This window comes from Atta cephalotes (genome assembly GCF_000143395.1).
Source record: "Atta cephalotes unplaced genomic scaffold scaffold00001, whole genome shotgun sequence".
Lineage (NCBI taxonomy): Eukaryota > Metazoa > Arthropoda > Insecta > Hymenoptera > Formicidae > Atta > Atta cephalotes.
The window spans coordinates 1,111,371-1,123,147 of NW_012130065.1; the positions used below are offsets into that span (position 1 = coordinate 1,111,371).

An 11,777-nucleotide genomic window follows, 5' to 3' on the forward strand; every position below is an offset into this window, starting at 1 on the left:
ACTTAAATTAATTACTAATATATATATATATATATATATATATATATATATATATAGTGTGCGTAATATTTTTTAAATAAAAATTGGTTACGCATCACATTTATAATCGCCATCGATGTAATACATAACGGAGATGTGCGAATGCGATTTCAGCACGCCATTAACAGCCTGATGGTGTCTTCATGAATGTAAAAACAGGTGACACAATGTTAGATATGTAACATAAATTTAATACCGCCTGTTGACTTTATAAATCTATATTCTAATTTGAAATTCTCTTTTTGTTTCTTTTTTTATTTGACAATTATATTATAACAACCAAGATACCCTTTTATTTAATTACAAACAAATTAAAATAAGAAACTAATGAACATTTTCATTTTTTATTTAAAATAATATTACAGAATAATATTTTGGATAGATAATTAAATACATTAAGTAATATTTTCATTTAGCCTACAGCTAACGGCAACTTAATAGAGATTTTTGAAGATAGAGTACATCTTCAAGATCTCAGAATGCATTTTCTGCCTGTTCCTTTCTTTGTGTCTTTCTCTTCTCTTCTTTGTCTACCTCTGTCTCCTAGTCGCTAGGAAGCGAACAGCATGGATCGGGTTGGTTTCAAGACGGCGAGGAAATAGTCATCTTGTCAGCGGGTGTGGAGATCTTTCGAATTTCTCTCGACAAGAAGGGTGAAACTAACTGGAGCTGGCTCAAGGTTCTTTTTCCCGAGCGATTTACATAATAAATCATAGTGACAATGACAATACAACGATTACGATTTTAAATTACGATTGACGAAACATTAGGACTTACAATCAGACTTTATTTCTTTAAATATTAACAGATTTTTAAATAAATAATTTTATTCTCTCTATAAAGTGGGAAAGAATTATAGAATATCTCTATAAAGTGAAAAAGAATTATAGAATAGTAGATTTCTTGAATGTTATATGTTAGAAGATTTGAAACTCTCACGTTATCTAAATTTTGCTATATTAATTTTAAAAAATCATATAAACAATTGGAATAAGGAATTGGCGCTGCAGACGGTGCGCAGTTTTTGTTTCTTTAAATTAATTATATATTATATCATTACTTGTACATGTTTTGACTAATCTTTTAGTCTTCTTCAGCAAATTTACAGTATGTGTTATAATATTATACGTTGGTTATCCATGAATCTTATAAAAGTCGATGTACATTGAAGTAACAGTTGATATCATTATGTGGCAGTAACATCCATTTCAGAATAAACATTTCTCAGTTTGAAAGCTGGATGGTAGTAATGACTGAAAATCTAATTAATTGTAAACAATAATTAATAAGATAGAAAACATTTTTATATCATTGTCAAGAAAGACTTACCCCACAATGATATAACGATTATATTGATCAATTATTAAAATAATAAAATAAATAATAATAATAAATGAAGTTATAATAAAATTAACGGCGTAATCAATAATAAAATTGTAATGAAATATAACTTTAAAGGATAAAACCATTACACTCCTTAGTTGAATAGCGATACTGCTCGAACTCATACTGATCTTCATCGTTTCTTGTTAATCAGTAACACATTTGACAATTTGTTAAATCATATTATCGTTTATATTCATCTCTATTATAATTTTATTATTAATTACATCGTTAATTTTATTATAACTTCATTTATTATTACTACTTATTTTATTATTTTAATAATTGATCAATATAATCGTCAGTTGGGATAAGTTTTTCTTGATTATGACATAAAAATGTTTTTTAGCTTATTAATTATTATTTACAATTAATTAGATTTCCAGTCATGGATAACGAACGTATTATAATATATACTGTAAATTTGCTAAAGAAGGCTAAAATATTAGCTGAAACATGTACAAATAATGATATAATATATAATTAATTTAAAGAAACAAAAACTGCACACCGTTTACAGCGCCAATTCCCAATTGCCTGTTTATATGAATTTTTAAAATTATTATCTTGGGAATTTAGTTTTGCTATATAAGTTCTCTACTTCCCCTTTATCTCCACTTTATCGCTCAAGCAACATAACTTTCTTTTTTCATTTTTAACATATGCACTTTTATAGAGTTAATGCTGCACTTTAAATTATTATTACATCTATCCCTCTTTTGTGCCTTTAAGTTGTTAAATTATTCAAATTCTGGATTGATACATTTGATTTTTTATTGTGAAGAATTGAATAATTCAAGATTTTAAAGTACATGGAAATTATATTGTAAACATTATTTTATCGCACTAGGGGGATATATCCGAGAATTTTCCTTATACATATACCCTAACAAAGCTCTAATTAATGAAAGTTTCAGAAATTATACAACTGTAACTAAGAGAAAAAATATTTTATTTGTGACAACAAGAAAATTATTTGAAATCAAAAATAAAGTTGCATTTTTTATAATTAAAATAAGAAGAATAAAAAATTTCAGTGAGTTAAATCTCTCAAACTCTCTTCTCTCCCTTATGACTATGATGCGCACACTGAGGGCTAGCTGTATATGTTTACATTTATTATATATTTCTCTATTAACAAGCAAGCACAATAATTAACGTAACTGAAAAGTTCCTAGAAAACTATCGATAATGTGTGATGTAATTGGCATTATTCCAAACATTGCATGTGACACTTTGCACATTAGGAGAAAAGCATTATCTTTAAATATGTAGAAATAACGACAAGATAAGAACTCTAATGAATTTTACAGTTATAAATAAAAATTATTCAACAATTAAATACATATAAGATGTTTCGATGACAAAAGCGCATTATACAATCGGAAAAAATTAATTAATATATTATTAATTAATATATTAATATATTAAAATTAAATTAATTAATTAATTAAATTGCCATCTTTCTTTTTTAAATTTTTATCAGATATTTCTTTAAATCAGAGTTCTTTGATCGCGCGCTATTGGCTAATTGTATAAGAGTGACTCTAACCATGATGTGTGTATGCCGGGCATGTAGGATATCTTCGACATTCAGCGCAGGCCAAGTTTGCAGGAGCTAATTGTCGACTGGCCAAAACTAGCGACACACGCCAAGGAGAAGGTTCGCGAAAAAAAAATCTTAAGGGAATGCATCCTTGTATTAAATTCCAAAAAGCCATGAAACAGAGAGCAGAACCGCCCCGCAAGGCTTCTATTTCCTGCGTGGTATTCTGGTTAATTAAATTTGAATATCACAACACATAATTATCTTATCATAACATATTACATAAACAATTGTTTAAAATTTATGAATTAAGAAAGACACTAAGATAAAATTTTCCTACAATACTTTCCAGTACTTCATCATTTTATATCATAATTTGCCAGAATATCCCTGTGTTTTTTAGATTTTCTTGATCCTTTGAGCGAAATAAAACATAATTCTGTTTGTAACACAGCAAAGAGATCGACTCTTACGCGATGTAAGTATTTAAAATTACTGATCTCTTTGTTTTATTAAGGCAGGTGTTACATCAATCCGACTAAGGATGTAAACCGAATAAATCGTTGAAAACGAAAGCCAGTCAGTTATTCGCAAGAATTTTTTTATCTACATACTTTTGTTTTAATCAAATTTTTTCAAAAATTATGTATGTATCTAATTACATTAAAATTCATAACTTTTCCAAAAAATATTTTAAAATTCTTGCGACTATTTACGATTGAGAGATCCCTTTGGCCTGCGCTTTTCTAAATAATTTTATAAAAATTTAAAATAATTATGAAACAGAGGAGTAAATATAAATTTATTAATATTAGGTGGGAAAAAGTTCGTGGCGTTTTTCCTGTTAGATGTAATGGAAAAAATGCCACGAACTTTTTCCCATACCTAATATATATATGAATTCTTATATTTTTATCAGACTAGAGATTGATATTGAGATTGAGATTTAATTTAAGCAATTAGAAGATAGAAAATCAATATCAAGTTTAATAAATTTGATTGGTCAAATTCAATCTCAATTTTAATCTTAATCGCAATCTCTCTCTCTCTAGTCTGATACTGGCATTACACAAATTAATTTGGAATTACAGATATAGAATTACTTCGATTATCCGACATCTCGATTAACGTAATCGAAAACGTCGTAATCTTATTTCTATCTAAAACATGTTTTAATAGAATAAAATATCTTGATTATCCAACTTCTTTAATAAATCCGGTTTACGTTAAGTCGGATAATCGAGGTTCTGTAATTGTAATAATTAAATCCATGCATCTCACGCTTGGCTTAATTAAAAATAAATCTTATTGTCACATATGCTTATCATCACGCATGCACACGATTTCATGGATGTTTTTGAATTAAAGATCATTAGTCAAATAAACAAATCTTATTTAAACAATAGATATTTCAAATAACAGATTAGATTATTCAAATAACATTCCTTATTATTAAACTTCGTTCTGTTGAGTTATGTGACTCACATTTATCTTAAAAAATTGTAGAATTATTAATAAACATGGAATATATTTATGATATTCAAATATTTTAATTTGTGATAATAATTATATATTATGCTTAATAATATTTAATATAGTATTTATTATTAATATTCTATATTTTGATAATATTCTGTAACAACTTATTTAATATAACTTAACAATTGTAGAATTATTAAACTACTATTTAATGATTGTAATTACTGCAGTTAATCATACACAACTCACAATGACGAGCGACAATTGATTCAGAAAATCTGAAATAACGAAACTTATAAAACCAAATATAAATAAAGTTAGCAATAACAACTAAATTCAAAATAAAAGCCTATCATAGCTCTCCGCTGAAAGCGATCAGCGAATAAGATCAACACGACGTATTCCGAAAAGATACTGTGATAGTGGATGTGTCTTTTCTTGTTTCTAGAATAGTGGATCGCGTAGGCCGTCTCTGGCCGAATTAATACCCGACTGGCCAATCCTGCATCACTTCACCAAGACGGAGGTTGGATCGATTCTCTATAAATCGAACTTCCCATCAATAATTTCACGTGATATTGATTATCTGTTGTGCCTGTCACTGTTGCCTCGACAGTCTTCGAAACTCGACGATCTATTTATCTTCTGTCTCTGATTCGCTTGAGAGCTCTTTCTCTGGACGACTCTCTTACATAAATTAATTGTCTCGTCCTAAATTCTACTACTGTTTCTTCTGCCTTCGATTAATAAATTCTATTTTATTAATTACTTAAGATCAAAATTACGTCGTTTCTGTTATATCTTCTGGCTCTCGACTTATAATATAACTTTCTTTAATTCTTCTCTTATGTTTTGAGAAAATATTCTGTTTAAAATTTATTTGCAGGGATCCTAATCTGTGACAAATTTTTCTTATAAAAAGTTGCTAATTTACAACACAATTGGAAAAAGTTACTTTTTCTTTTTAATTAAATTATTATTAATAAATAAGATTATAAGCTAATATATTTTTTATTCAAATATTTTTTAACTTATTAAAATAAGTTAAATTGAATATCAAATACAATATTTTAAATTTATTGATTTAAATGTTTACTTGAAATGCAAACTTTAATATTAAACATTATTTATTATTACAATAGAATTAACTTCTTGAAATCTATTAAATGTTTTTTAATAATAAGACTGATTAAAACATCAGCAAAAATATTCACAGTTGGATTCCCTTGCATCAAATAATATCTTTCTTCATCGGTGTCGTCTCTGAATGTATTATAAACAAAGCCTTCTTCAGCAACTATCTTCTCGCGCATTTTACTCGAGCAATAGTAAATACATTTTTATTTTTTTTCAAGGAAGCCAACATACTCTTTTTTCCTCAAAACCGTTTAACACTAGATCATAAGCATGATCACAATAATAAGCATGATAAGTCATGAACTTGAAGACAAGCTTATCAAGCCAATTCTGTCGACGAACGATCGACCGAACTTTTTGCAAGTTTTTTGTCTAAAGTTTCCTTCTAGAATCCCTTCTAGAGATTTCGTCTTCGTGCCTTTTTTCATCCTCGCCTTCCGTTCTTCTGCTCATACGGAGAGGCAGTGGCCATTTTTCAAATTTTTCGCCGATTTTTCTTACTACTTTTTTTGTAGCCTGGCAAAGCGATTGCTGTCAATGTTGAACAATACTACTACTGGATTTCTTGATTAAATCTCCGAATATGATTCATAATTGATTGATGATATCTTTTTCGCAGAAACAAGAAAGTTTCCTGAAGCCACTGGTAGATCAGTATGCCAAGGAAGGCAAAGATAAAAAGGTCGTCTTCGAAGCGAACTTTTCGAAACCGAATTGCAAGCCGAAATGGTTCTTCCGAAAAGATGTAAGTATTATGTCAGAAATAAACATTATTTAATTATATTTTTCTATTTTTACGAGCTACACTGAAAAAAAAGTGTGAGGTCAATAAACAAAACTATGTGTTTGGATTGAAAATACTATGTATTTTAAATCTAAATATAGTGTTTTGTTTATGGAAAAAGTTTTAAACTAAAACATCTTTAAAGGGCCAATTGTTCCATCTTCAAAAATTTTGTGATAATTTATCTATTGGATAAACAAAAGAGTAAAAGAATAAGAGCATAAGAAAGTAAGACAGTGAGCTGAAGTTTACCGAAAGATGGAACAATCTAACCTGACTAAGGAAACCGATTTCACAATATATGGTTACCTAAAGATTAAAGGTAACCAAGAAATTCGTGAATGAATTTCATTGATGAATCTGTTGGCAACCTTTAATCTTTAGATAACCATATATTGTGAAAATGGGCCCAAGTGTTTAAAAAAATAGAGAGAAGAACATAATGTTTTAGCTTAAAATTAAACACTTCTTTTTTAGTGTATAAAAGAGTTGAGTAAAGTATAATACATTTTATAATTTATAGAAAAACAGATTAAAGATTGAAGTAATTGATAAATAATTTGCTTTTTATGTAGGAATTATTCCCATCGGCGAAATACAAATTTAAAAACGAGGAGGATTGTTATCAGCTCGTTATTTCTGGACCCAAAGTCGAAGACACTGGAAAATATACGATTGAAATTGCTGGCGTATCCAGCACAGCTTTTCTCAATGTAGATGGTACCTAACATAATTTGAATAAAAATAAATCTTCTTTCTAAGAATCAAACTTCAGAAGAATCATAAATCTTCTTTCTAAGAATCAAACTTTTACACTACATAAATTTTATATTTTGAAATTCTGAAATTGTTTTAATTTCAGAACCTGATCCAACGTATACCTTCCTAAAGCCGTTATCGAAAAAGACTAGCGGCTTTACAAAGCACGAAGCTTACATGGAATGTACAGTTAGTTCTAATATGGCGCAAATTTCCTGGTACAAAGGCAAAACGAAACTTGAGGTAATTTATTACGCTGAAAATTCGAATAAATATTTAATATTTATAACGTTGCAGTATTTAAAAAATCCCATTGTTATTTTTTTTAGGATGGAGATCAGTATAGTATTTCCAAAGATATGTCCGGCGTGTGCCGGCTGGCGATTAGGAGCGCAACTCTCGAAGATAGTGGCGAATACACTTGCAAGATAAACAAGCAGACGGATAAGACCGAAACCATACTCACTATAGTCGGTAGGTATTATTTAAAAAAAAAATCACAATAATTCAATTACAATTTTTTATTTACAAAACTTTAATTTAAACGTATATGAAACTTAATATATATATATTTTTTTAGAATATCCTTATAAGTTCGTCAAAGTGCTGAAACACCAGCAGTTGATTGAAAAGGAAACCTTGACATTACTTTGCGAACTGGATGATGCCGCGGGTGAAGTCCAATGGTTCAAGGGTGATCAAGCAATCACGCCTGATAAAAGGTACCTTTTTACATAATTGTTTATTTTAAAAATATTTTTTTAATAAATAATTTCTGTACTAGAATACAAATTAAGGAAGAAGGCAGGAAACGAAAGCTCGTTATTAAAGATTGTAAAGTCACCGATGCCGGACTTTACTCTTGCGTGAGTAACGCAGACAAGACCGAAGCTGAAATTGTGATAAACTGTAAATATAACATTTTTTAATTTAATTCTTTCACTGTTTTTAAGAAAAAAGATTATATGTATCTTCTCGAAAATTATAGATGCCAATCGCTTCAACAAGAAGTTGAAGGATACTGTCGCGGTTGAAAGAGAGAAGTTGGTGCTGGACGTCGAACTTCAAGATCAAACCGCGCCAGCTGTATTCTACTTTAACGGCGAGAAGATCGAACCTAATGAGAGAGTGGAGATCAAGAATTTGGGCGGCGGTAAGCACCAGTTGGTCTTCAATAAGTTGGAAATGACAGACGATGGCGAGATCACGTGCGAGAGTGGTCAGCTAACGAGCAGTTGTAAGCTCACTGTAAAGAAGGGCGAAAGCAAGCCGATCGTTGACTTCCCCGATAAAGTCGAAGGACCCTGCAGCGCTCCATTGGTCTTTGTCGTGCCTTTCAAAAGTAAGGATTCACATCTTATGTATAATGTGATAAAATTTATGATGTAAAAATGTATTATAAAATGGAAAATTTTGAAATTTGTAGTTGATGGCACCAAGCAGAGTCAAGTAGAAGCGAAACTGATGAAAGACGGCAAACCTCTACCTCTCAAGGACGTTGAAATTGTCGTTGGTGAGGATAAAATCACATATAAAATCAAGAAACCTCAACGCGAATCATCTGGTATCTATCAGATTAAAATTGGTAATAATCAGGGTGAAGAAGTAAAGGATGTCAATATTGTTATGCAAGGTTTGTACTTTTATAAATTTTTTTGTACATAAAATAATATATCTTATTTTTTCGTATTTATTAATTATTCTTTCAGACGTTCCATCTCCACCGTACGACGTTGAAGTTAACGAGATTTTCCAAAATTCTTGCGTCGTATCCTTCAAACCATCAAAGGATGAAGGCGGTGCACCCATCATGAAATATGTTATTGAACGCCTCGATCTTAGCTTAAAGTCTCAATGGGATAGCGTGGGTGAAGTCATGTCAGGCGAAAAATGTGTCTACAAAGTCGAAGATCTAATTGCGAAGAGGGAATACAAGTTCCGCATACGAGCAGTGAATAAACTCGGTTCCAGCGAACCGGCAATGTTCGGCAAACCAGTCTTAGCCAAGGATCCATGGGGTAAATTTTATCAAATTAATTAGAGTAGAAATTAATATTATCTTTTACAATAAAATTCATATCTTCTCAAAAATTAAAGGAGATAACAAAATGATCTTAGATGTAAAAGTTAATTATAAAAATTTAATCTCATTATTTGGATGGTGATTCGTAAATATAAATTAGAGGTAAAAAGAAGTAAATGAAAATATTTTTGTGTCTTCTAGATGAACCAGGCAAACCTACAAATGTCGACGTAACTGATTGGGACAAAGATCACGCTGATCTGACATGGACAAAGCCCGAAAATGATGGCGGAGCTCCGATTACTGGCTATATAATTGAGTACAAGGAGAAGTTTGGCAAGGAATGGGTAACGGGCAAGGAGATTGAAGGCGACGTGACTCAGGCGACTATTGACGGTCTCAAAGAAGGCACGCAATACGAGTTTAGGATACGAGCAGTAAACAAGGCAGGTCCTGGTGAACCGTCTGATGTCACTAAACCAATTATCGCTAAGTGCCGATTTGTTAAGCCATACATTGTTGGCGATGGTCTTACAAACTTAGTCGTCAAAAAGGGTCAAGTCATCAAGTACGATATCAAGTACGCTGGCGAGCCAGAACCAGAGGTGCATTGGTTCCTGGGCCAGAAAGAGATAATCCAGGATTCGGCCGAAAGAGTCACGATTGACAAATATGAGAGAAATACTGTACTAACAGTTAGGAAGACTACCAGACCTGATTCCGGAAAATATAAATTAGTATTGACGAACAGTTCTGGCACCTGCGAAAGCGTTGCCGACGTTGTTGTTCTTGGTGAGTTAATTGTATCTTTTAATATCTCAATATTTTTTCGACTAATTAACAATTTTTTTAATTGACATTTTTCTTGATTAAATTAAAATAAATTTTAAAGGAAATTTTACACAAAAATTTATAGTAAATAATATATATTTTACGAGAAAATAAAATATATTTTTAATTAATTGAAAGAAATTATAAATTTGAGAGTAAAATAATTAATTCAAATTTATGGCAAAGAAATATTTATTGCTTGATTTTATTGCTTGATTTTTTAATTGTAGAATATTATTAGAAAATTGTGTTACATCGTATAAATTCATTATCTTTTTACAGACAAGCCGTCGATTCCGCAAGGACCTCTCAAAGTGGAGGAAGTCCGCTCCGATCACGTTAAAGTTAAGTGGGATACGCCGGAGGATAACGGCGGTACCGATATTACAGGCTATGTATTGGAAAAAATGGATCTGGATACTGGACGATGGATTCCTGCCGGAGAAACAAGCCCCAACGAGAAGGTTTTCACGTTCTCTGGTCTAACGCCCAAGAAGAAATATAAATTCCGTGTTAAAGCGGTCAATAAGGAAGGCGAATCTGAACCTTTGGAAGTTGAGGAAGCCATTATCGCGAAAAATCCTTACGGTAAGAAAATATCTAATTTCTAAACTTAATATTTCTAATAATTAATAATTTTTCTGGATGAAAATAGATAATAAAACTATAAAGATTATGTGTTTCGCGGGTTCACTTCATCAGAACGAGGAGTAGCCTGATTCTCTATCAGGCTACTCTTCGCTCCGATGAAGTGGAAGATTCACGAAACGTTAACATTCCAAGAATGGATCTGGACATGGAGAAAATCCACGAAAATATTTGGGAGTGTTTGTGGCGTTTTTCCCATTAGATGTAACGGGAAAAACGCCACGAACTTTTTCCCTAATATAATCTTTATATAGAAAGTACCCGTGGAAGTCCCTGGAAGAATATTATCGTATAATAAAACTATTAAGTAGGCAGAAATTAAAATTTAAAATAAAATTTGACAACATAAATATTGTTAATTTAATTTGATTAATTTAATTTAATTAGGTACTGTTAATGAAGTTTTGAGACAAATTTTATATAATATTTTCGACAGATGAGCCCGGCAAACCTGGTAAGCCGCAAATCTTTGATTATGATAATGTCAGTGTATCTTTGAAATGGGAGAAACCGCAGAACGACGGTGGCAGACCGATCACTCATTATACTGTCGAGATAAAGGATAAATTCGCCGTCGATTGGGTTGAGGTAATGAAGACTACCGACTCAACACCTGAGGCTAAAGTTGAAGGTCTTAAAGAAAAGATGGTGTATCAATTTCGCGTTCGCGCTCACAATAAGGCCGGTTCTAGCGAGCCAAGCGAACCTACAGACAATCATTTGTGCAAACACCGGAATTGTAAGTTAAAATTACTGTAGTTCATAAGTTTTATTGTTAGTCGTACAGAATCAATCCAATTATTAGTATTAATGCTTAACTCTTCGTGATCACATCTCCTGAGAATTGTATGTCACATAGGGGGCAAAATGACTCCAACGTTTTAATTGATTGCTGTATTTACAGCTTTGTTCTTTAAAATCACTGAACAAAAAATTACTGAACATATTTTAAACATTATAGAACATGGAAATGTAGTGACTTTTTTAAAGTTTTTAATTTTAATATATATGTATATATATATATATATATATATATATATATATATATATATATACAAACTAAACAATAATACGAACAAATAAATAATATGACCGTACGTTAAGTTAAAAGGTTTAACGTAAACCTAAAAAACCTTTAAAACTTTAAA

The 11,777-nt window shown here is 30.8% G+C and overlaps 1 protein-coding gene across 1 annotated transcript in view; it reads left to right on the forward strand.

Annotated features, from left to right (window-relative positions):
• The window catches only part of LOC105617718 (twitchin), a 95,417-nt gene that overhangs the window by 42,945 nt on the left and 40,695 nt on the right, over positions 1 to 11,777 (forward strand). The window contains exons 56-67 of the mRNA XM_012199275.1: positions 6,204 to 6,329; positions 6,944 to 7,088; positions 7,231 to 7,370; positions 7,457 to 7,601; positions 7,708 to 7,849; positions 7,912 to 8,036; positions 8,116 to 8,469; positions 8,554 to 8,760; positions 8,837 to 9,145; positions 9,352 to 9,942; positions 10,264 to 10,569; positions 11,066 to 11,368. Of these exons, the coding sequence (XP_012054665.1) occupies positions 6,204 to 6,329; positions 6,944 to 7,088; positions 7,231 to 7,370; positions 7,457 to 7,601; positions 7,708 to 7,849; positions 7,912 to 8,036; positions 8,116 to 8,469; positions 8,554 to 8,760; positions 8,837 to 9,145; positions 9,352 to 9,942; positions 10,264 to 10,569; positions 11,066 to 11,368 (2,893 nt within the window). The remainder of the gene's footprint in view (positions 1 to 6,203; positions 6,330 to 6,943; positions 7,089 to 7,230; positions 7,371 to 7,456; positions 7,602 to 7,707; positions 7,850 to 7,911; positions 8,037 to 8,115; positions 8,470 to 8,553; positions 8,761 to 8,836; positions 9,146 to 9,351; positions 9,943 to 10,263; positions 10,570 to 11,065; positions 11,369 to 11,777) is intronic.